Source organism: Entelurus aequoreus, linkage group LG16 (assembly GCF_033978785.1).
Source record: "Entelurus aequoreus isolate RoL-2023_Sb linkage group LG16, RoL_Eaeq_v1.1, whole genome shotgun sequence".
Lineage (NCBI taxonomy): Eukaryota > Metazoa > Chordata > Actinopteri > Syngnathiformes > Syngnathidae > Entelurus > Entelurus aequoreus.
In genome coordinates this window covers 28,043,331-28,070,627 of record NC_084746.1, presented here as the reverse complement: position 1 = coordinate 28,070,627, position 27,297 = coordinate 28,043,331, and the positions used below count along the sequence as shown (strand labels likewise).

The following is a 27,297-nucleotide window of genomic DNA, read 5'->3' as shown; positions in this document are numbered from 1 at the left end:
CGTTCAAAAGTTTGGGGTCACATTGAAATGTCCTTATTTTTGAAGGAAAAGCACTGTACTTTTCAATGAAGATAACTTTAAACTAGTCTTAACTTTAAAGAAATACACTCTATACATTGCTGTAAATGACTATTCTAGCTGCAAATGTCTGGTTTTTGGTGCAATATCTACATAGGTGTATAGAGGCCCATTTCCAGCAACTATCACTCCAGTGTTCTAATGGTACAATGTGTTTGCTCATTGGCTCAGAAGGCTAATTGATGATTAGAAAACCCTTGTGCAATCATGTTCACACATCTGAAAACAGTTTAGCTCGTTACAGAAGCTACAAAACTGACCTTCCTTTGGGCAGATTGAGTTTCTGGAGCATCGCATTTGGGGGGTCAATTAAACGCTCAAAATGGCCAGAAAAAGAGAACTTTCATCTGAAACTCGACAGTCTAATCTTGTTCTTAGAAATGAAGGCTATTCCACAAAATTGTTTGGGTGACCCCAAACTTTTGAACGGTAGTGTAAATCCTACAAAAAAATGTAAAATAGATGCTACAATAGAAATGATTATTAGTCTAAAGCAGCGTTATTCAACTAAATTGTTCAAGGGACTACATTTCAAGACACTTAAGGGCCGGGAGGCAGGACTTCTCCTTTCACTATTATTCTTATTTTGAAAAACAGCGTCCTACATAACACACACTGGTTTTTGGTCTATTTTTGTGTCAGAGTTACAAAAAATTGTCCTGTTACGTAAAATACTGCAGTGGACGCTGCCTTTTAGAGTGTTATGGTGTCAACGCGAGGATCTGCATTTGCATTTGTTTACACTGGTCCAGGTTTCTCACCAGGGCTTGAAAGGGTGCCGTAGTAAACGCAATGCATTGTGGGTTTTATGAGCATTCGAATAGCTTATTCACATGGCTGAATAAGCTAAACACCTAAAAGGGTGTTCTTTTCATAACAATTTCAAAACATGTCGCGAACGTGCTGCATCATTAACTGCCACAATGGTTCACATGATCTCTTCATGCAAAGAGGGGAGCGGGCCTGCTCCTCCTAGCTCACACACTCAGTTTTCCAACACGGATGAAACTATGAAGGTCAAAGGGAATATTGAACAACAAATCAATGATTGAAGTGACAAACTCACCCAGTTGCCATCCAAACAATACCCCGTTTGTTGACAAGAACATATAGCCATGGAAGCATATTCAATCTATTTATTAAGCAGAGGTAAGTAAGACTAACCAGTGAAAGATTCAAAAGAGCTGCCGTCAGAGTTGACAAACTGCCGCTGCTAGCCTGCTAAGCTAACAAAACAGCTCAAACTCAGACTCGCTGATGTCATTCGTCACTAAGCAACAGGCACCGCCTTTTTAAAGAAATGCACACAAACGCACACACTGCTATCATATAGATATATGAAACTTATCTCAACTGCATTATGCCAGATATTTGAAGTTATTTTTTTAAGTAACACATTAATTAATTTCCCTAGTTATTAAATACATGTATTAAAGAGTAATTCCATTAGTCAGCCTTCCGTCAGCCTTCCTGGTAAGGTCTATTCAGGTGTACTGGAGAGAGGCTACGCCAGATAGTTTAACCTGGAAAATTAAGAAGGGGCAGTGTGGTTTTCATCCTGGTCGTGGAACTGTGGACCAGCTCTATACTCTCGGCAGGGTCCTTGGGGGTGCATGGGAGTTTGCCCAACCAGTCTACCTGTGCTTTGTGGACTTGGAGAAGGCCTTCGACCGTGTCCCTCGGGAAGTCTTGTGCGGAATGCTCAGAGAGTATGGGGTATCGGACCGTCTGATTGTGGCGGTCCGCTCCCTGCATGATCGGTATCAGAGCTTGGTCCACATTGCCGACAATAAGTCGGGTCCGTTTCCAATGAGGGTTGGGTCTTTTGTGGACAGACTTTCTAGGCGCAGTCAGGGCGTTGAGGGGATCTGGTTTGGTAGCTGTAGGATTAGGACGATGATGTGGTCTAGATGGCATCATCTGGTAAGGATCTTCAGCTCTCACTGGATCGGTTCGCAGCAGAGTGTGAAGCGACTGGGATGAGAATCAGTACCTCCAAGTCCGAGTCCATAGTTCTCGCCCGGAAAAGTTGGAGTGCCATCTCTGGGTTGGGGAGGAGACCATGCCCCAAGTGGAGGAGTTCAAGTACCTCGGAGTCTTCACGAGTGAGGGAAGAGTGGATCGTGAGATCGACAGACAACGGATCAGTGCGGTATCTGCAGTAATGCAGACCCTGCATCAGTCCGTCGTGGTGAAGAAGGAGCTGAGCCGGAAAGCAAAGCTTTTAATTTACCGGTCAATCTACATTCCCATCCTCACCTATCGTCATGAGCTTTGGGTTATGACCGAAAGGACAAGATCACGGGTACAAGTGGCCGAAATGAGTTTCCTCCGTCGGGTGGTGGGGCTCTCCCTTAGAGATAGGGTGAGAAGCTCTGTCATCCGGGAGGAGCTTAAAGTAAAGCCGCTGCTCCTCCACAACGAGAGGAGCCAGATGAGGTGGTTCGGGAACCTGGTCAGGATGCGCCCAGGATGCCTCCCTGAGGAGGTGTTTAGGGCACGTCCGATCGGTAGGAGACCACGGGGAAGACCCAGAACACGTTGGGGAGACTGTGTCTACTGGCTTGCCTGGGAACGCCTCAGGATCCCCCGGGAGGAGCTGGAGGAAGTAACAAGGTGGAGGGAAGTCTAGGCTTCCCTGCATGGGCTGCTTCCCTGCATGGGCTGCTTCCCCTGCGACCCGACCTCGGATAAGCGGAAGAAGATGGAATGAATGGATAATTCCGTTTGTAATGCAATCATTTTTTTGGTAAAGTAAGGAGTAACTATAATGAATGACTTTTTTAAAGTAATTTTCAGAACACAGACTGTCACACAGCATCGTGAAGCAGTTGGCAGGTTGGTGTTCCTGGCTAAAACCTACAAACTACTTTATACCGGGATATGAGTTTGGTCCATACCGCCCAGCCCTACACTCGGGCTAGCGACAGTGCAAGCACAGTTTAGGGATGTTCTTTGTGTTTAATTAAGTGTTGCAGTAGGCCTTATGATGGCATTGTGTCTATATGTATTAGTGCACATGTGTACCTTGTTTGAGTGTTAATAATGAATTTACATTTCATATTGCTACAAAGAATGTTCTGCGCTCCAAAAAAAAAATCTAGTAGTCGTACTGGTGAAAAAGTTAAAGCTTTCAGCACCGAACTGTAAACCGGTTTACTTGCCGCGGGAGTTCTCTTGGTGTATTATGGTCGGGGTTTACATCCCACCTCAGGCCTGTGTAACAGAAGCGTTACAGCACTTGGCTGACCATATTGCAGACGTGGAGAAAAAACATCCTGACTCCTTGCTCATCATTCTGGGACATTCTAATAGAGCAAATTTAACCCAAGAAGTCCCTAAATACAGAAAGCCTATTAAGTGCCCGACCACCGGAGCTAACACACTGGACCAATGCTACACAACAAGAAAGGATTCTTACCCCTCTGTTCACCGTGCTACTTTAGAACTCTCTGATCACTGTCTGGTTCACTTCATCTGACTGACTGGAGTGTCTTTGAAGTTGCAGCAAATTTTTTTGACATCATATTTTTTTGACATCAAACATTGTGATATCATACATAAGCTTCTGTGAGGACATGTGTGTGCAGACCAGGACCTTCTGCACATAAAACAACAAGTCCTAGTTTACACCTCAGTTTAGGAAGCTGCATCAAGGCAAGGAAGACGTCTACAGGGATGGGGACGGGGCCCTGTTCAAACAGGCCAGGAACAAACTGACAAAGGAGATCAGAGTAACTAAAAGTAGCAACACTGAGAAGCTAAAACAAGGCTTCTCAGCTAACGACCCCGAAGCAGTTAAAAAAGGCCTGCGAGAGGTCACCAACTACAGGAAACCCACACCCCACCCTGCAGGTAAGTTAAAAGTTAAAGTTAAAGTACCACTGATAGTCTCACACACACTAGGTGTGGTGAAGTTACCCTTTGCATTTAACCCGTCCCCTTGTTCCACCTGGGAGGTGAGGGGAGCAGTGAGCAGCAGCGGTGGCCGCGCCCGGGAAATCATCTTGGTGATTTAACCCCCAATTCCAACCCTTGATGCGGAGTATCAAGCAGGGAGGTAATGGGTCCCATTTTTATAGACTTTGGTTTGAACTCACAACCTACCGATCTCAGGGCGGACACTCTAACCAAAAGGCCACTGAGCAGGTAACAATAGGGCTCGAAAGTGTGACGTAGAAACGCAAAGCATCGTGGGTCTTGCTTGACTCAGAATAGCTTATTTACACGGCTGGATGCATGACAGTGCCTTAGAGATGTGTTCTTTTTTTTAACAAGTTCAAAACATGGCGCCAACGTCCGACATCATTAACTGCCACGATGGTGGTTATGATCGCTTCAGGAAAAAAAAAGATTTGGTGAGAATTGTCTCATTTCTAGCAAAGAAGGAAAAGCCAAGAAAGTCGGGTTAGTGAACTAATAAAGAGAAGATGACTAGTCTGGATAGGAACCGTGAGATGATCAAACATAAAATAAAATAAATGATGAATGGGTTTTACTTGTATAGCGCTTTTCTACCTTCAAGGTACTCAAAGCGCTTTGACAGTATTTCCACATTCACAGTCACACACCGATGGCGGGAGCTGCCATGCAAGGCGCTAACCAGCAGCCATCAGGAGCAAGGGTGAAGTGTCTTGCCCAAGGACACAACGGACGTGACTAGGATGGTAGAAGGTGGGGATTGAACCCCAGTAACCAGCAACCCACCGATTTCTGGCACGGCCACTCTACCAACTTCGCCACGCCGTCCCATGACTTTTAATGCCATCACCTTGTACATGTTGGTGTGTTCATGGCATTTTCACACTGGTAAGTTTGAATCTAAGCCGGTCTTATTCTGTTGCACACAGTATTTAGTAGGCCAGTTAGCCTTTGCATAGCTAAGCAAGCTGCGGGTTACGAACAACGTACAGAATTCTACTGCAGGTTTTCACAACTATCACTGGGTTCACAAAAATCACCACAATACTCAAGACTCTACCCTGCCTGCTCCGACAATCTGTGGAAAGAAAGATCTGTGCTAGTTCTTCCATAAACAAAAGAAGACAAAGGCTCCAGGACCAAACGGTGTGTCCCCCTCCTGCCTGGGAGTCTGTGCTGAGCAACTGACCCCCATCCTCAAAATAAATTAGCCAATTGGCCAGACGGTATCAGCATTTGTGATCGCCATTAAAAGGCATTAATTGGCAATGGCAATTACATACTTTTTATGAAAATCGGCCAATTCTGATCGTGGCCAATTTATCGGGACATCCGTAGAATGAATGAATCAAATCTCTTGTCCATTGGACATGCTCATACGGAACAATTCAACCAATTGTATTTATTTTTTGAGGTAGCGAGGCTTTCAAAACAGGGTTGTCTCGGTACAGTCCCTTGATCTTTTTCTTTTGTACGTTCCATTTTCATCCAGTTTGTTGCTCCCTCTCGAGCAATACAGCAATGTACACAGAAGCTTTACAGAAAAGGCGACAGCGGCACCACAATGCATTGCGAAATCACATACATACAACGAGAGCGTTGTAGTGTTTTGCTGCAAAAATGTCTCTCCCAACCTTGGGCCAGCAGTTGAATAGCCCTGGTCTCCAAGTTTATATCAACACATACAGTTGTGGTCAAAAAATTACATACAATTGTAAAGAACATAATGTCATGGCTGTCTTGAGTTTCCAATAATTTCTACAAGTCTTGATTAAGGCCTCACCTTTTCTCCTCCAAACATATTGCTGGGTATTGTGGTCAAACAGCTCAATTTTTGTTTCATCTGACATTACATGGACAGAGATAAGACCTTCTGGAGGAAAGTTCTGTGGTCAGATGAAACAAAAATTGAGCTGTTTGATCCACAATACCCAGCAATATATTTGGAGGGGAAAAGGTGAGGCCTTTAATCCCAGTAACACCAATCCTACCGTCAAACATGGCGGTGGTAGTATTATGCTCTGGGCCTGTTTTGCTGCCAATGGAACTGGTGCTTTACAGAGAGTAAATGGGACAATGAAAAAGGAGGATTACCTCCAAATTCTTCAGGACAACCTAAAATCATCAGCCCGGTGGTTGGGTCTTAGGCCCAGTTGGGTGATCCAACAGGACAATGACATCAGACACACGTCAAAAGTGGTAAAGGAATGGCTCAATCAGGTTAGAATTAAGGTTTTAGAATGGCCTTCCCAAAGTCCTGACTTAAACGTGTGGACAATGCTGAAGAAACAAGTCCATGTCAGAAAAACAACAAATTTAGCTGAACTGCACCAATTTTGTCAAGAGGAGTGGTCAAAAATTCAACCAGAAGCTTGTGGATGGCTACCAAAAGCGCCTTATTGCAGTGAAACTTGCCAAGGGACATGTAACCAAATATTAACATTGCTGTATGTATACTTTTGACCCAGCAGATTTGGTCACATTTTCAGTAGACCCATAATAAATTCATAAAAGAACCAAACTTCATGAATGTTTTTTGTGACCAACAAGTATGTGCTCCAATCACTCTATCACAAAAAAATAAGAGTTGTAGAAATTATTGGAAACTCACGACAGCCATGACATTATGTTCTTTACTAGTGTATGTAAATTTTTGACCACAACTGTACATAGAAGGAATAGCCATATTGGGAGTAATGTAACATTAAATAAGTTAAATGAGTCAGAACAACATTACGCAAAACTATCTGATCAGTGACGTTCTGAGGAATGTTTTTTTGTTGTTTCTACGTTTCATTCCAACCTCACTGAGCTCCTCTGTGTGTTATCAGTAATCCGAGTAACGTTCCACAGTCGTTAAAAACATTCCAAAGGTCCCAGGAAGTCGTCTTTCGGTTTCTGCACTAATGCATGGAAAGTTTGAATGAAAGGTGCACCGGTGATGTTTACCTGAGTCCAAGAAGTAGGGGTTGGGAATGTCGTAAGGCTCGTTGTCAAGTAAGCGCTCCTCCTCACTCCACTGGCGTCGATTGCGTCTTTGACTGCCGAAGCAGAGCAACATAATCTACATCTAACCTCAACAGGAGCTCTCGTCAACATAGCCGTGAATATAAGACATCCAACTGTTGCCCGTTGCTCATCTTGGCTTCTAAATCAAATCCGCCATGTTAATCCTCTCTTGCTTGAGAAGCTTTACTTTGCTGCATCATGCCAAAATGTCACCTTCCAGAAACAAGAAACAAGAATAGTGTCCTTCCAAGTGATGCAGGTGAAGTCAGCAGGGTCCCCACGTAATAAGAAACACTGATAGGATTAAAGTTAATCCACTTTTCTTCTCTGGTCGCTGTTTGGGTCTGCTCCAGCAAGAAAAGTGCATGGTACTAAAGCGTACTAAAAAAAAAAAAAAGCAAAAAAAAAAAAAGCAGAGCAGGTAACAGAGCTTCTCTTGTCTACTTCCTCTGTCCTGCGGCCAAACATTTCTCCCCCTTGTACCTTGATAGCAGCTGGGCGGGCTTTCACAAGAAACCGGGTGAGCATGTTTTGGGTTTCCTGGGTTGTCGTTCCAACACTACATGTGTGTTTGTGTGTCATTCCTTGCATGCTTGTGTAGCGTCAACCAGCATTTGAGTTTTACAACAAGTTACTTGCGTTCATGCAGCAGCTAGTGGCTTCTAGCTGTAAACAAATCTGTTCAGTCTGAGGTGGGGGCGAGGCCAAAGGAAAGTTTATACCACGGGTGTCAAACGTACGGCCCGGGGGCCTTAAAAGGTCTACTGAAATGAATTTGTTTTATTTAAACAGGGATAGCAGATCCATTCTATGTGTCATACTTGATAATTTCGCGATATTGCCATATTTTTGCTGAAAGGATTTAGTAGAGAAAATCGACGATAAAGTTCGCAACTTTTGGTCGCTGATAAAAAAAAGCCTTGCCTGTACCGGAAGTAGCGTGACGTCACAGGTTGAAAGTCTCCTCACATTTCCCCATTGTTTACACCAGCAGCGAGAGCCATTCGGACCGAGAAAGCGACGATTACCCCATTAATTTGAGCGAGGATGAAAGATTCCTGGATGAGAAACGTGAGAGTGAAGGACTAGAGTGCAGTGCAGGACGCATCTTTTTTCGCTCTGACCGTAACTTAGGTACAAGAGCTCATTGGATTCCACACTTTCTCCTTTTTCTATTGTGGATCACGGATTTGTATTTTAAACCACCTCGGATACTATATCCTCTTGAAAATTAGAGTCGAGAACGCGAAATGGACATTCACAGTGACTTTTATCTCCACGACAATACATCGGCGAAGCACTTTAGCTACGGAGCTAACGTGATAGCATCGGGCTTAACTGTAGATAGAAACAAAATAAATAAACCCCTGACTGGAAGGATAGACAGAAAATCAACAATACTATTAAACCATGGACATGTAACTACACGGTTAATGCTTTCCAGCCTGGCGAAGCTTAACAATGCTGTTGCTAACGACGCCATTGAAGCTAACTTAGCTACAGGACCTCACAGAGCTATGCTAAAAACATTAGCTATCCACCGCCAGCCAGCCCTCATCTGCTCATCAACACCCGTGCTCACCTGCGTTCCAGCGATCGACGAAGGACTTCACCCGATCATCGATGCGGTCGGCGGCTAGCGTCGGCTAGCGCGTCTACTATCCAAGTCAAAGTCCTCCTGGTTGTGTTGCTGCAGCCAGCCGCTAATACACCGATCCCACCTACAGCTTTCTTCTTTGCAGTCTTCATTGTTCATTAAACAAATTGCAAAAGATTCACCAACACAGATGTCCAGAATACTGTGGAATTTTGCGATGAAAACAGAGCTTTTTGTATTGGATACAATGGTGTCCGAATACTTCCATTTCAACGATTGACGTCACGCGCATACGTCATCACACATAGACGTTTTCAACCGGAAGTTTCGCGGGAAATTTAAAATTGCACTTTATAAGTTAACCCGGCCGTATTGGCATGTGTTGCAATGTTAAGATTTCATCATTGATATATAAACTATCAGACTGCGTGGTCGGTAGTAGTGGGTTCCAGTAGGCTTTTAAAACAGGTTTTATCCAGCCTGCGCGATGAGTTTGCTAAGTATAAAAATGAGCCAACATTTTTTAATCAAACAAACAGCTGTTCTAAATGTGTCCACTAGATGTCGCAATAGCAATTATTTGTATCTTTGTAGATGATGCTACAAATGTAAATAAAATAAACCACATGATGTTAGTGCACCAGTCAAGGAAAATGAGCAAACTACATAAATAAAATCCTGTAATTTGATTTTGATATTATTTTTTTATCTTGATAGATTGAAAATTAATACCAATGAGTTCACTGATGAACATTATCACATAATTTATCCAGAAAGTAAAAATAACGACAAATAAAGACAGAATACTATTAACCGCAACATGGAAGTATAAAAAAAAAAAACAACAACATTATGATTTGTACATTTTCAGAATGTGCTTGTTCTATTTTTAAACAAATAAAAACCGTCTGAAGTTGTCTTTATTTTTAAGTTATCGTGCCGTGATTTTACCAGTCCGGGCCACTTGGGAGTAGATTTTTCTCCATGTGGCCCCCGATCTAAAATAAGCTTGACACCCCTGGTTTATACGTTTCCTCTACAATGAAATATCATGCACAGCGGGAAAAGCCTGAGGAATAAGTGGCGATTTAAACAATGCCACTAAAATATCTGTGATTGCAAGCACCACCAATAGTTTGTCCAATGCACACAAAAACTGTAAATTCTTTAGACATTACGTACATTAATATACTCTCAGATTTGACCAATTTAATAATAATAATTTTCAATGTGCTCCTTGTTTTTACACCTTGCTCTTCTATTAATTTACCTTTAATGTACTTTTTATGGTCTTTATTTAATATCCGATTCTTTATTATTAATTTTTCAACATTTCTTTTTCCGCCTTTTCTTGCATCACTGAATATTATTTTTTAGCGTTTCCTGGATATATATGTACCGTATTTTCCGGACCATAGGGCGCACCGGATTATGTAGTGTGCAAGGACGGGAGTGGAAGAAGTGTCAAAAGATGGAGCTAACTGTTTTAATGACATTCAGACTTTACTTCAATCAATAACGAAGCAGCATCTCCTCATCCGTGGCTCACTAGTGCAACAACACCAGAAATGTGTCCCCTGAAAACCGTCCGACCGGAACTCTCTAATAACTAAAGTTCCTTGGGTGAATAATATAACTCACTACACCGGTATGTTTTAGCGCTTTCATGGCGAGTTTACTGACAGACATAAGGAAGAATTGCACACTACTTTGTATTAGAAATGGCAACAGCAAAATATGAATGTCCCATAACAAGAAGATAGAGAAAAAGAAGAAGCTTATCGACTACGGTGTCGGCACAGACTACAAAGGCGAACGCGTGCAGATTTTCAGGACTTATGCAGATCCCAAATACAGATCAGCAGGTACCAAAAGGTAAGAAAAGTGGCTTTTGCTAAATATTGCGAAACAAAACGCCCTATAATATGTCTTACCTTATACACACACCATAATAATACTCGTATGTTGAAGCACAGTACAATCCGTCAAGCGGTGCGGCTTCATAGCTTACGTAAGTCGTACTAAAACATTTTGATAGATTTTAGAGCACAGTGTGTAATGTTTTATATTTTCAATGGAACATATAACATTTTGGTGTTGTTTACTTGAGTCATATTGCAGTCAACTTGTATCTCTTATGTGTGACTGCCACCTACTGGTTAGACTTATCATTTCACCATGTACCAAATAAAATAGCTTCGAGGTTGGTAAGCACAACCAAAATTATTCCTTACATTAGGCGCACCGGGTTATAAGGCGCACTGTCGAGTTTTGAGAAAATGAAAGGATTTTAAGTGCGCCTTATAGTCTGAAAAATACGGTATTTGTGTATTAGTGGCTCATGCAGTACACTCATGGCTCAGGTTGCAACGATTAGTTATTGTCTATGAGGTGCTTCATAAAATTGTATTTGATTGACCGGCAATAATTGTAATGTTTACACATGTATTCATGTAGGTAATCATTTCAGCTAAATAACTCTAACAATAATGGATTAAAAAAAAAACCTCAAACGTGTACAGTGAATCCTAAGCAATAATCGCTTGACTAGTCGATTAAACGAAAAAAATTATCTCTGACTATAGAGCTATTATAAATATTGTTAGTTGAAGCAATATTCATGGGACACTTCATTAGGTATGCTTGTAGAGCAGAGCTGGGCAAACAGTTTGACTCGGGGGCCACATTGAGAGAAAAAATGTGTCTGGGGGGCCAAAGTGTATAAATGATATATAAATACACATTTAGCTGTAAAAATCTGCTGTACAGTATGTGTGTTTGGGTGCCTTTTTTTGCAGGAACACCAATACCAAAAGTCACAACGTCCGATAGAGTTCTAAAAACGTTATGACAGACCACCTCAAAAAAACGAAATGCAATTCTACAGTTTTTTACTAAATGGGACACACAAAATGTACATGAAAATAAAGAAAGTGGGATTTACAATATTAACTATGAACAATAAAACACTGAATATTAAAAACATATGAACATCTCTCCTCTTTTACGTGGGATTTACAATATTAACTATGAACAATAAAACACTGAATATTAACAACATATGTACATCGCTCATCTTTTACTTCTCAGACCAGCTGAGAAACAGCTGGGGACGGCGTGGCGCGGTTGGGAGAGTGGCTGTGCCAGCAACCTGAGGATTCCTGGTTCGATCCCCACCTTCTACCCACCTCGTAACGTCCGTTGTGTCCTTGGGCAAGACACTTCACCCTTGCTCCTGATGGGTCGTGGTTAGGGCCTTTCATGGCAGCTCCCGCCATCAGTGTGTGAATGTGTGTGTGAATGGGTGAATGTGGAAATAGTGTCAAAGCGCTTTGAGTACTTTGAAGGTAGAAAAGCGCTATACAAGTATAACCCATTTACCATTTAGCTCCTCAATAGACATCTTTTACAATCAAGGAAAACACAACAAAAATGTAACAAACAGCAAAATCCGAATGCAAAGTGTAATACACACCTACAATATGTAATATTATCACTTTTATGCAGAAATTTGTTGTAAAAATCTGCTTCCGCATCTGTTCCTGACACATGCGTTTCGGGCTGGCTGCTCTGAAAACAAACCCCGCCCACTCTGCTTTGTTCCTTGTCTGAGCTGCTGTGACGTAGATTATCGTAACACCCAAAAGCGCAGATTCCAACCATTGAAATACTTTCTATAGTTCAAGACTGACGGTCATTTAAAAACAGCACTGCACATCATAATGGCGGCTACAGTTTTGATGTTAAAGGTCTAAAAAAAAATGATGTAGAACGTCCGGCGGGCCGGATTGAAAATCTTAATGTGCCGCATGTGGCCCGCCGACCGTATTTTGCCTAGGTCTGTTGTAGAGGATAATAATCAGTTTAGTCTGTCTTTACATTCACAGTTCTACAGTACACCACAATTTCTAAGGACCAAAGTTGTAGTTTTCTTCTGTCTATAGAATGTCCAAAAAAGGGACACAGTTTGAGAAGGACATTTTGAAACGCAGAGCAGACAGCAGCTGACTGCACCACGTTTATGGAGGTACAACAGACGTGATGTACACCTGCTCTGTCTGGCAGATTGTGATGCGTCCAAGACATACGACTGGAAACCCCTCGTCTGCAGTATTAGAACGTGAGTCATCATGAACGATAGCACATATGTGCATGCCGCCATGATCACACTCTCGTCACAGCGTACAGTGGTAGAGTTGATAACTTCAGGAAGCACACAACATCAGCAGCGTCTCATACCTACTGAGCCTCCATGTTCTCAGTGGCGGGCCGTGTGTTTCCCACCTAGGCCTTCAGTGATGTCCAACTTCAATGATTACCTCTCAAAATTCCATAATTTATGTCACCACATGACCATTGCAGGAGAAATACTATACAGCAACACATGTACACACTACTGTGTGTTGAAGCACCTCAACAGTGTACAAAAGGGGTTCTTTTCTGGCGCATTTGAAAATAAATTAAAACTAGGGATGTCCGATAATGGCTTTTTTGCCAATATCCGATATTCCGATATTGTCCAACTCTTAATTACCGATACCGATATCAACCGATACCGATATATACAGTCGTGCAATTAACACATTATTATGCCTAATTTGGACAACCAGGTATGGTGAAGGACCTTGAAGCACCTCAACAGTGTACAAAACGGGTTCTTTTCTGGCGCATTTGAAAATAAATTAAAACTAGGGATGTCCGATAATGGCTTTTTTGCCAATATCCGATATTCCGATATTGTCCAACTCTTAATTACCGATACTGATATCAACCGATACCGATATATACAGTCGTGGAATTAACACATTATTATGCCTAATTTGGACAACCAGGTATGGTGAAGATAAGGTCCTTTTTAAAAAAATTAATAAAATAAAATAAGATAAATACATTAAAAACATTTTATTGAATAAAAAAGAAAGTAAAACAATATAAAAACAGTTACATAGAAACTAGTAATTAATGAAAATGAGTAAAATTAACTGTTAAAGGTTAGTACTATTAGTGGACCAGCAGCACGCACAATCATGTGTGCTTACGGACTGTATCCCTTGCAGACTGTATTGATATATATTGATGTATAATGTAGGAAACAGAATATTAATAATAAAAAGAAACAACCCTTTTGTGTGAATGCGTGTGAATGAGTGTAAATGGGGAAGGGAGGGTTTTTTGGGTTGGTGCACTAATTGTAAGTGTATCTTGTGTTTTTTATGTTGATTTAATTATAAATAAAAAATGAAAAATACAAAATAAAATAAAATACAAAAAAACGATACCAATAATAAAAAAAATGATACCGATAATTTCCGATATTACATTTTAAAGCATTTATCGGACGATAATATCGGCCTGCCGATATTATCGGACATCCCTAATTAAAACGCATCAGCAATTGAAACATATCTTATGTGGAACTGTCAAAATTAAAATTGCAAAAAACATATTAAAAGTGAATAAATAAAATATTTGAACTCACAATTTGTAGCACCTATTCGACGCCGTATAAGCCAGTGGTACCCCTCGTAGTCGGCTTATTCGAGTGGAAATGGTGGGCATTTCCCCATTTCATCGCCAGAACAGCTGAGCTAGCTTCCCTGGTTGTCCGACATCGTCTGACAAGATTTAGTTTCTCTTTAAATATCCTTCTTGAAAATGGCCTTGCAAATATATATCTGCCACCTAATCAACGTTTTGTTCTCCTTCGCTGCTATCCTGGTCTAGCTACGGCGCAACACTTCCTGCTTCCAGCTAAATTGATCCCTGTGAATGGATACTCACTTTGGAATGAAAAGTGAGTATCCAATCACAGTCTCGTTAACATCAGGCTACTTAGACAGGCTACTGTCAACAACTTGTGATCTGATTGGCTATCGCAACTGTCTCTCAACTCTGTGTTCTCAAATTCATCCGCTAACGGTCCCGATGAGTAACCAATCACAGGTCGTGTAAATGTCACGTTCAACCTTAGGTCATCTAGAAGACCTTACTGACAACAACTCCTGATCTGATTGGTTATTGCAACTGTCTATCACATGTATGTGTCCGTTCACTTATAGTGCACAGACGCCTGCATTGTTGATTCTGAAGGCCTCGGGCAGATTTCATAGAGCATGGCAACATAAGCTAGCTGAATTCTGATTGCATACAAACTAAAACTAAAAACAACAGCACTGGAACGAACATAATATGACATGAAGAGAATATGAATACTTTTAGATATTTAGGGAAAGTAAATTAAAAAATAATTGTATCTTTAATTATTATCATGATTTCCGGTTATGTTAGGCCAGCAGAGAAGGCCTTGCTGGCCCTGACGGCACACCACTGCATGTTCTTCACCAACAAGGTGACTCAACATTAGGGGCAGGAGAGGTAGTGCCGCTATGGTCCACCAGAGGGTGCTCTTTTTTTTTGGGTTCCACTCTTTATTTTTACAGACATAAATACATATGCACAAATACATACGCCATCCGATTTTTGGGCCCCAGATCCGATCAAATTTCGTGTCCCGATCAGATACTTGGACAATAGATTATAAAACACAAAGATAACTAAAGTAAACACGATAACACATTTTTATGCAGCAAATCTTATTAACTTTAGAATGTGCTAGTATTGTTTTAAATCCGATTATGTATTGGTGGTGGTGTCAAATGGTGCAGACAATTTTCTAAAAAAGAAAAGTAGCTAGTGCACAAAAACTAAAGAGAAAGTACTATTGGCTCCCATTTAAATCATTTGGGTTTTGCCACTATTTGGCATTTTGACATGTATCGATATCGGCCAATATTTATTTTACATTATATTGCAGCCAAATAAAATAGCTTCCAGGTCGGTAAGCACAACCAAAATTATTCCATACATTAGGTACACCGGGTTATAAGGCACACTGTCGAGTTTTGAGAAAATTTAAGGATTTTAAGTGCGCCTTATAGTCCAAAAAATACGGTAGCTTGCAAATTATTGTGATCTAGAAAAATCCCATATTTTTACCATTTTTTCAGAGGAGTACAATGTTGGACACAGATGCAGTGAAGATCTGGGCTCGACATCAAATCAGCCGATCAGTTAAAAAAAATATGCAAATATCGATCCCTGATCTGATTCCATGATCGGCATTAGGACATCTCTACTCTAAACCCAATAATACCACTCTTACAGGTATTAAACATATTTTAAATTCAACTTTACACAGTACATGCAATATTGTACTTGCATGTTAAACAAAATCATATCTTGTCAAAGCATCTTCCTAGTAGAAAATGAGCAAATTGACTTGAGACGGAGCTCGGTTGGTAGAGTGGCCGTGCCAGCAACTTGAGGGTTCCAGGTTCGATCCCCGCTTCCGCCATCGTTGTCACTGCTATTGTGTCCTTGGGCAAAACACTTTACCCACCTGCTCCCAGTGCCACCCACACTGGTTTAAATGTAACTTAGATATTGGGTTTCACTATGTAAAGCGCTTTGAGTCACTAGAGAAAAACGCTATATAAATATAATTCACTTCACTTCACTATCTGATGGATGCATAGCTGCAGCACTCTTTTTCTCCTAAAGATACAAGAAGGCCATCAAACCACCTGTATTTACATTAGGAGGACTGAAAATAATGAAGCACAATATTTATTTACCCTAGTTTGTCTTTAAACAGCTTAAAGGTCTACTGAAACCCACTACTACCGACCACGCAGTCTCATAGTTTATATATCAATGATGAAATCTTAACATTGCAACACATGCCAATACGGCCGGGTTAACTTATAAAGTGACATTTAAAATTTCCCGGGAAATATCCGGCTGAAACATCGCGGTATGATGACGTATGCGCATGACGTAGTCAGTTTAACGGAAGTTATGGTACCCCGTAGAATCCTATACAAAAAGCTCTGTTTTCATTTCATAATTCCACAGTATTCTGGACATCTTTTGCAATTTGTTTAATGAACAATGAAGGCTGCAAAGAAGACAGTTGTAGGTGGGATCGGTGTATTAGCAGCGGACTACAGCAACACAACCAGGAGGACTTTGTTGGAGAGCAGACTCGCTAGCCGGCGACCTCACCTTGACTTCCTACGTCTCCGGGCCGCCAAACGCATCGGGTGAAGTCCTTCGTCCTTCCGCCGATCGCTGGAACGCAGGTGAGCACGGGTGTTGATGAGCAGATGAAAGCTGGCTGGCGTAGGTGGAGAGCTAATGTTTTTAGCATAGCTCTGTGCGGTCCGGTTGCTAAGTAGGCTTCAATGGCGTCGTTAGCACAGCATTGTTAACCTTCGCCAGCCTGGAAAGCATTAACCGTGTATTTACATGTCCACGGTTTAATAGTATTGTTGATTTTCTATCTATCCTTCCAGTCAGGGGTTTATTTTTTTTGTTTCTATATGCAGTTAAAGCACGATGCTATCACGTTAGCTCGTAGCTAAAGCGTTTCGCCGATGTATTGTCGTGGAGATAAAAGGCACTGAATGTCCATTTCGCGTACTCGACTCTCATTTTCAAGAGGATATAGTATCCGAGGTGGTTTAAAATACAAATCCGTGATCCACAATAGAAAAAGGAGAGAGTGTGGAATCCAATGAGCCAGCTTGTACCTAAGTTACGGTCAGAGCGAAAAAAAATATGTATTTCACTGCATTCTAGTCCGTCACTCTAACGTTCCTCGTCCACAAATCTTTCATCCTCGCTCAAATTAATGGGGTAATGGTCCGAACGCTCTAGCTGCGTTGAAAACAATAGGAAAATATGAGGGAGTGAACAACTGACAACGTCACGCTACTTCCGGTAGGGGCAAGGTTTTTTTTTATCAGAGACCAAAAGTTGCGAACTTTATCGACGTTGTTCTATACTAAATCCTTTCAGCAAAAATATGGCAATATCGCAATATGATCAAGTATGACACATAGAATGGATCTGCTATTCCCGTTTAAATAAAAAAAATTCATTTCAGTAAGCCTTTAATTGACATGATAACACTAAAATACTGTATATCAATGGGGCACTTAATATTTGATTCCTATGAAATCAGCCTTACAAGAAGCGGCCAAGCCAACACAAATTTGTACAAATCGTTTTATTTGTATGTGTGATGTTTTCCCTTTGGAACAAAAGACACCATTGATTGTGCCAAAAGAACACCCCTCAGGTATCCACTCGCTACGACCGCAAATAAACCTGTCACCTGCATTATTATTCAGGGCTGACAAATCGGCGTCAAGCCTTGTGCTTGTGACTCACAAGGTGTAATTTTGGAAAAAACAAAACAAAACACTTTTTCACTGCTTTATTGCTAGTGATGTCACGCAAGAGAGGAAATCAATGTGCCCGCAGAAGAACTAGAGGAAAACAGTTGCCAAGGGTTAAGAAGTGTGACCTCGTCGCACCTTCATTGCAGACCTAAACAAGTCAAATCCAAGACACAATAGAGTTGATAGCATGGTCTAAAGTGGGACAATTTAATGCTCACCAGTGTTTCCCATAAACTGCCAAGATACCTGTGGCGGTGGGGGCGTTGCTATGGGCGTGGTCACACCATCGAGTAATTTGCATAATTTACTACAATGATATGATTTTCTCTAAAAGGCTCAAAAAATGTCTACTTACTAATTAATAATAACAGTTTTGTTTTAAACGTCCATCCATCCATCAATCCATCCTATTTACAATATAATTACAACACTTTATGTACATATTTATATACAGATTTGAACAATAAGTTATTCACTGAAATATATTTATTTATTGTGGTTCTTACAAAAAATATATCTTATAAAATATAAAAGCTAAAATGTCTCTTAAAGCTCTGCCCCTTTAATTAGTGCATACTAAATAATTTAACTTTAGCCTACTACTACAACCGGATTATTTACCAGCAACATAAAGTGAAAAAGAGGCAGAGGTGTCCTGCTACAGTCAGTAACAAATAAACAGAAAACAGTAGTGGTCAAATACAAATAAGGCAACAAGAGAAGTATCCTACACTTCTCTTTTGTAAAGTAAATCTGAACAGCCTATATGGGCATCTACATCAACTATATGATTTGCCTGAGAAGCTGGACAGGACAAAAAAAAAAGAAAAAAATTAAAAAACAAACAAACAAAAAAACATTTTTAAATTTTTTTTTTAATTTGTGGCGGACGTAATTATTTTGTGGCGGGCCGCCACAAATAAATGAATGTGTGAGAAACACTTCTCACTATTGAGTGCCACTGTAACACATGGACTTAACAATATGTTTATGATTGCGGATGGAGGGGTTTTAATAGAACTACCACAATCACAATGAAAGACATATTGTGAAATGAATATTAAGCATTATTCTCTTTGGAAAGACAGTATGTATGCGCCTTCTCTTGTGGCCAGGATGTGTCTAATTTCCTGGAAGACAGCTCATTAAAACATGTCAAGGTGACATGCCGACGGACGCAAACACGCGCCTCCAGTAGATCAATATTAAATCCATCAAAAAAATAATATGCACGCAATTGTGTCAGGAGACTAAAAGTAATTGAAGATGGTGTGTGTCTATATATATATATATATATATATATATATATATATATATATATATATATATATATATATATATATATATATATATATATATATATATATATATATATATATATATATATAAATAAATATATATATATATATATATATATAGACACACACACACATTCTTGTATGTGTTACCTTTTTGAGACCTCCAAAAAACACCTACCTCTTTAGGACCACCCTTTCTAGATATATAAAGAATTTAATTTACAACATTAATAATATATACATACTATGCAAATATAAAAAAGGTAAGCTTTTAGTAATTTTTGTAAACATTTTTTGGAATTGGTTTTTAATCTTCATTATTTACTCCAAGTTATTACAGTATGTCTATATATACATATTTATTTTGTTTTTTTAAGTAATTTTGGTCAAAGGAGGTGCATTTCATTTCCTTACACACACACGTTTTACATGTGTTGGCCAGAGGGGGAGCACTTCAATTTTTTACACACACTTGTTATTTCATATGTTGACCAGAGGGGGAGTACTTTTAAAACCGACACAGTCAATTTGAAAAATACCTCCTATTTGGGACCACCCTAATTTAGATATATTTCACCACCAGGCATGCAAATGAGACATTCTCTATTAGATGCAATGGTTTTCCGTATTGGGACCATGATTTATGTCCTAACTTGTTCATCGGTCCTCATATGGAAGGTACTTTTCCTTGTTGATGAGTCGTAATTTTACTCGACAAAAGTCACAATCTTATAAGAAAACTTAAAAATGTTGGCAATATTATAATAATCGGAAATTTACTTGGCAAAATTATGACAAAAGTCATAATTTTACTCAAAAAATGTCACTATTTTACAAGAACAACAAACAAATTTGGCAATATTGTGATAAAAGTCACAATTTTATATGACAAATATCACCATTTTGCATAAAAAAGTAATGATTTTACATTAAAAAAGTCAGAATTTTACGAGAAAATAGTGCAATATTATAGAAACAGAAAGAATTTGAGAAATTGTTCCCAATTTTATAAGAAAAACGTCGACACATCGTGAGAAAAAATAGTTAATTTATATTTTATGGAATTTTTTGTTTTTTTATTTACTTCGTTATTACAGTATGTCTCGATATACATATTTTTTAATTTTTTTTAAATTAATTTTGGCCAAAGGAGGTGCATTTAAATTTCTTACACACACTTGTTATTTCATATGTCGACCAGGGGCCACTTTTAAAACCAACACACAGTCAAAAAGGGACGGCGTGGCGAAGTTGGTAGAGTGGCCGTGTCAGCAATCGAAGTGTTGCTGGTTACTGGGGTTCAATCCCCACCTTCTACCATCCTAGTCACGTCCGTTGTGTCCTTGGGCAAGACACTTCACCCTTGCTCCTGATGGCTGCTGGTTAGCGCCTTGCATGGCAGCTTCCGCCATCAGTGTGTGAATGGGTGAATGTGGAAATACTGTCAAAGCGCTTTGAGTACCTTGAAGGTAGAAAAGCGCTATACAAGTATAACCCATTTATCATTTATTTATTTAATTAGAAAAATTCCTCCTTTTTGGGACCACCCTCATTTTGATACATTTCATCACCAGGAGTGTAAATGAGATATTCTCTATTGGATGCAATGGTTTTCTGTATTGGGACCATGATTTATGTCCTAACTTGTTCACCGGTCCTCATGTGGAAGGTACTTTTCCATGTTGATGTCTCAAGAAGGGTAGAAATACAAGAACACACACATGCACACACACACACACACACACACACACACACACACACACACACACACACACACACACACACACACACACACACACACACAAGGCTACTAAATATAATTTATTTTCATTAAATACACTTGTCTTATACTTTACTTAATAATCAGGTATTTAAGGTAAAATTCATAATTTAATAGTATTTGACAGTTTAATAAAGGCAGGTGTGCACATTTTACTTACTACTATTCTCTTCGGCATACATTAGTGTGCATATAAAGAGCACTGTTGTCAAACTAAATGCTCGGGGGATACATCTGACCCACTACCTAATTTTATGTAGCCCGCGAATGCCTTGGAAATAATAAGACGCTTCATCATTCTTACTAAATTAATTTAAATTTTGACTTTAAAAAATGTACTGCAAGTTCGTAACTATATATTCATATAATATTTGACGCAAAAAGCTATTTTGGGGGGGTCATTGTAACCCTTCCGGCAATAAATGTGTGTTCCTACTTCCGGAAACAAATGTGTGTGTGTTCTAATTTTGGCAGACTTGGTAACAGACAACGAAGATGATTATTTTTGGACATATTAGGATTCACAACCTTATCTTTTTGAAGCTGAATACACAGAGGATGAACTGTATGTTATAGAAGCGAGCAGATTACTCCCGGCACATCCTCCTGGTGTTGGGAGTATACATATTTGGGGTTTTTTTGGCTTTGTAAGGTCCTGTTACCTCTAAACTCAACATAATTGAGGCTCATCCACTGTTTGTTTTCAATAAGAGAATAGATAAAGATCTGAATCGTTAAGCAGGATCAAAAGTGGAACTGGAACCGGAGAAATCGTATCAATTCCCATTTCTAGACGTGACAGATATTTTTTTATGCTCTTGGAGTCATCGAAATTACATCATAATCATTCATATCAGCCCCATAATTATCAGCCTGATATTTATCTCGCACCCCTACTAAAAATGTATGAAACATTATGTTTGTTTTTTTTATATGTAAAAAAATGGATGGATGGACTAAAATATGTATGTAGGTTATTTAAAACATTGCCTGTACAGCTATTATATGTGTTATGAAACAGACTATTTCCATTCTCTCTTCTATGTTTCCTATAGGGAGATTACTAAAATGAGAAAATGGAAGTTTTGGCATTGCTATTAAGTTCAACTTTCAGGCAAACTCCCTCAGTTCTTTGTTATAATGGCATTTAAATCAGGCAAAACAACATCATTAATTTTGTATGCAATCAATTATTCACCTCTCTGAGAATATAACGTCAACAAGCACATTTGGAAATCTATTTTGTGCGTCCGTGGCTGCAGAAAGACGTCATGAAGCACAGACTCAGGTGAAACAAATTTACATAAGAAGTCAACGGGCAGTCAAACGCCACCGCTAATGACAATTATGACAGTTATGACACAATGACCTGTCAATTCCCCTAACAGGCAACAAACAAGCACCTTGTCTTCTATCTGCATCAGCACTAATGAATAGTTCAGCAGATGGCAAAAAAGAAAGAAAAGGGGGCACAGACAAGGCGCAAAAGTTTATGATAATTACGCTTGCACTAGTGCTGTTGGCGCGTGGGCGTATAAGAGCTTTTTAAAATTCAGCTGCACCAGCGACAAGCATACGTCACCGTTGCTCCACTGCGGAGAAAATGATAGGTTCGAGGACATCTGTGGGAGGCTGCGAAAAGAAAAGGGAAAAAAAAAACATTCCAGACACTTCTGTCTGTAAAATAGTAGGAAAAGGAGAATGTATTAAAATGAATGAGACAGTGACAGAGTGTGTTGTGGCTGCATAAACTGGGAACCTTATTAACATGTGTGACAGACGAGGAGGCCTTTACTTTTGACGGAAGAAAAACAGGATTTAACACACGGCACGGTGCATTTATTTGCATATTATATGCACCTGCAGCTGTCCAAGCATGAACGCTTGATGACTTTCCAGCAAACATCAGAAGCCCCCAAAAACTCAAGCATGCAGGGAAAATACTAATACATCTTTTTACAATGCAGACTTGCAGGAAAGTTATTTACCTGTATATTCATGAATGTCTTTTCTCCGCTTTAAATTGTAAATAATTCATTTTTATATAAAAAAGTAGTTTGATGGCGCTATCTGCCGGGGGGGGGGGGGGGGCAAGGGGAGTGTTATACAATTATGAATCCAGCAGAGGGCGGTGTCTCAAAGTCAATTCACAACATTTTCTAGCAGGGAGATGCTTTGACAATATATGATGTGTAACTGTAAGTTTTGTATGAACAATAGCATCAGAAATATAAAAAGTATATAAAATAGACATTTTAGATATTCGCGGCGGTTGCATTGGACTGTACATATACACATATACACAGTATAATATATATATATATATATATATATATATATATATATATATATATATATATATATATATATATATATATATATATATATATATATATATATATATACATATATATACATATACTGTATATAGAAATATATACATATACATATATATACACACATATATATATATATATATATATATCTATATATATATATATATATATATATATATATATATATATATATATATATATATCTATATATATATAGATATATATATAGATATATATATATATATACATATACATACATATGTGTCGTGAGTTCAAACCCCGACCGAGTCATACCAAAGACTATAAAATTGGGACCCATTACCTCCCTGCTTGGCACTCAGCATTAAGGGTTGGAATTGGGGGTTAAATCACCAAAAATGATTCCTAGGCGTGGCCACCGCTGCTGCTCACTGCTCCAGTCACCTCCCCGGGGTTGAGGGTGATGGGTCAAATGCAGAGGATAATCTCACCACACCTAGTGTGTGTGTGACAATCATTAGAAGAAAAAAATATATATATATACATATACATACATATATATACACAAATAAAGGTATATATAAGGTATATAGAAAAAAATTGATGTGGTGTTTCTTCTTTATTTGTGATTATTCCAAGCTGATTATCATTTACTTGTGTGTTGTTGTAGCGGCACTTGAACTAAATGTGACAGCTTGTCCTAATTACGACGGTCAGCTGGATTAAAAAAAAAATACAGATAGCAGCATTTATTTTATTTATTTATTTACAGACATCATTTTACATTACATTATTGTTTCTTTTGTTATTATTAGAGTCCGTTCTGCAAAAAGGTAATCCCTAGAAGCTCAGAGCCTATGGATAGGGACCCACAGTTAAAATATACATCATCATATAATACAAACCCCGTTTCCATATGAGTTGGGAAATTGTGTTAGATGTAAATATAAACGGAATACAATGATTTGCAAATCATTTTCAACCCATATTCAATTGAATGCACTACAAAGACAAGATATTTGATGTTCAAACTCATAAACTTTTTTTTTTTTTGCCAATAATAATTAACTTACAATTTCATGGCTGCAACACGTGCCAAAGTAGTTGGGAAAGGGCATGTTCACCACTGTGTTACATGGCCTTTCCTTTTAACAACACTCAGTAAACGTTTGGGAACTGAGGAGACACATTTTTGAAGCTTCTCAGGTGGAATTATTTCCCATTCTTGCTTGATGTACAGCTTAAGTTGTTCAACAGTCCGGGGGTCTCCGTTGTGGTATTTTAGGCTTCATAATGCGCCACACATTTTAAATGGGAGACAGGTCTGGACTACAGGCAGGCCAGTCTAGTACCCGCACTCTTTTACTATGAAGCCACGTTGATGTAACACGTGGCTTGGCATTGTCTTGCTGAAATAAGCAGGGGCGTCCTTGGTAACGTTGCTTGGATGGCAACATATGTTGCTCCAAAACCTGTATGTACTTTCAGCATTAATGGCGCCTTCACAGATGTGTAAGTTACCCATGTCTTGGGCACTAATACACCCCCATACCATCACAGATGCTGGCTTTTCAACTTTGCGCCTATAACAATCCGGATGGTTCTTTTCCTCTTTGGTCCGGAGGACACGACGTCCACAGTTTCCAAAAACAATTTGAAATGTGGACTCGTCAGACCACAGCACACTTTTCCACTTTGTATCAGTCCATCTTAGATGAGCTCAGGCCCAGCGAAGCCGACGGCGTTTCTGGGTGTTGTTGATAAACGGTTTTCGCCTTGCATAGGAGAGTTTGAACTTGCACTTACAGATGTAGGGACCAACTGTAGTTACTGACAGGGGGTTTCTGAAGTGTTCCTGAGCCCAAGTGGTGAGATCCTTTACACACTGATGTCGCTTGTTGATGCAGTACAGCCTGAGGGATCGAAGGTCACGGGCTTAGCTGCTTACGTGCAGTGATTTCTCCAGATTCTCTGAACCCTCTGATGATATTACGGACCGTAGATGGTGAAATCCCTAAATTACTTGCAATAGCTGGTTGAGAAAGGTTTTTCTTAAACTGTTCAACAATTTGCTCACGCATTTGTTGACAAAGTGGTGACCCTCGCCCCATCCTTGTTTGTGAATGACTGAGCATTTCATGGAATCTACTTTTATACCCAATCATGGCACCCACCTGTTCCCAATTTGCCTGTTCACATGTGGGATGTTCCAAATAAGTGTTTGATGAGCATTCCTCAACTTTATCAGTATTTATTGCCACCTTTCCCAACTTCTTTGTCACGTGTTGCTGGCATAAAATTCTAAAGTTAATGATTATTTATCAGTTTGAACATCAAATATGTTGTCTTTGTAGCATATTCAACTGAATATGGGTTGAAAAGGATTTGCAAATCATTGTATTCTGTTTATATTTACATCTAACACAATTTCCCAACTCATATGGAAACGGGGTTTGTAGATGGCAGTGATGTGAGATAGACTGATGTTACTTACTGAAACTTGTTGGCATGCCCAAACAAATAAAAGCTTTACTATGTCCTACCTTACATTTCAATAAGTGCGGGGAGTCACAGACAGAGCGGCTCTCTAAATGATGACAAAACAACCGCGAGAGAGGACGTAGGAGGAGGCAGCACAGGTTCTCCAGGCAGGTTTGAGTGTGTGTGTGTGTGTGTGTGTGTGTGTGTGTGTGTGTGTGTGTGTGTGTGTGTGTGTGTGTGTGTGTGTGTGTGTGTGTGTGTGTGTGTGTGTGTGTGTGTGTGTGTGTGTGTGTGTGTGTGTGTGGGCCGGTGGCTCCCAGGCCTCCACCAACATGGGTTTGCAAACCCCACGCTCGCTTCTGGGGTGCCGTCTTTTTTTCCAAAAACTCTCCCATCTAACTTCCTCTTTTTGTTCTTTTCTTTCTTTGAAAAAAAAAAAATACAACAGCTTTGATACCCTAGTGCACGCTGTTATCCTCACCACAATGTAGGAGTACGCGAGCACTACGCTTATTTCTGGCAGTGCAACACACGGAGCAGGCATCCAAGAGAATAGGAAGTCTACTTTGATCAATTCCACCGTTTAATAGCTGTGCTTTCCAAATTTCACGATAAGCGTTTGGCATATAATGTGTGATATAACTGTGGCTCTTTTTATCATCATTATATTGCTTGCCCTGAAGCGAAGCACGCTACCTGCATCACAATCAACCTCCATACTGCAGTATAATGAGCTTCATTATTTATGTGATAGAACTGCCAAAAGATACTGTTAGGAAATAAGAAGCTTATCGTTGTGCTTGTCGAATTCAGAGCTGCATCCTGACACGTTTTGAATATTTGGGTTATCTTATTTAACTACACGAGAGGGGCACCAATATGATGCATTACACAAGCCAATAAAGGGATGCCATTTTTAGCCCATGTTGAGATCTCAAGTGCTGCTACAAACTCACTTAAATGACCCAAATGACGGCGGATGTTGCCTAACAAGTGATTCAACATTATGATATTGTCGCACTATGGCGGAACCTCGTGTATAAAAACAGAATACAATGATTTGCAAATCCTTTTCAACCTATATTCTATTGAAAAGACTGCAAAGACAAGGTACTTAACGTTCGAAACTGGAAAACTTTGTTGTTTTTTGCACATATTAGCTCATTTGGAATTTGATGCCTGCAACATGTTTAAAAAAAGCTGGCACAAGTGGCAAAAAAGACTGAAAAAGTTAAAAAGTGCTCATCAAACACTTATTTGGAACATCCCACAGGTGAACAGGATAATTGGGAACAGGTGGGTGCCATGATTGGGTATAAAAACAACTTCCATGAAATGCTCAGTCATTCACAAACAAGGATGGAGCGAGGGTCACCACTTTGTGAACAAATGTGTGAACCAATTGTCCAACAGTTTAAGAACAACATTTCTCAACAAGCTATTGCAAGGAATTTAGGGATTTCACCATCTACGGTCCGTAATATCATCAAAAGGTTCAGAGAATCTGGAGAAATCACTGCATGTAAGCAATGATATTACAGACCTTTGATCCCTCAGGTGGTACTGCATCAAA

The 27,297-nt window shown here is 39.6% G+C and overlaps 1 protein-coding gene across 2 annotated transcripts in view; it reads right to left on the bottom strand.

Annotated features, from left to right (window-relative positions):
- The window catches only part of agap3 (ArfGAP with GTPase domain, ankyrin repeat and PH domain 3), a 425,021-nt gene that overhangs the window by 252,201 nt on the left and 145,523 nt on the right, over positions 1 to 27,297 (bottom strand). Inside the window, exon 1 of one of the 2 annotated variants that reach the window (XM_062022534.1) lies at positions 6,949 to 7,633. The exons of the other annotated variant lie outside the window; for it this stretch is intronic. Coding sequence (XP_061878518.1) covers positions 6,949 to 7,060 — 112 coding nt within the window. The 5' untranslated portion in view covers positions 7,061 to 7,633. Of the gene's footprint in view, positions 1 to 6,948; positions 7,634 to 27,297 lie in introns of those variants that run through there. 2 annotated transcript variants of the gene reach the window in all.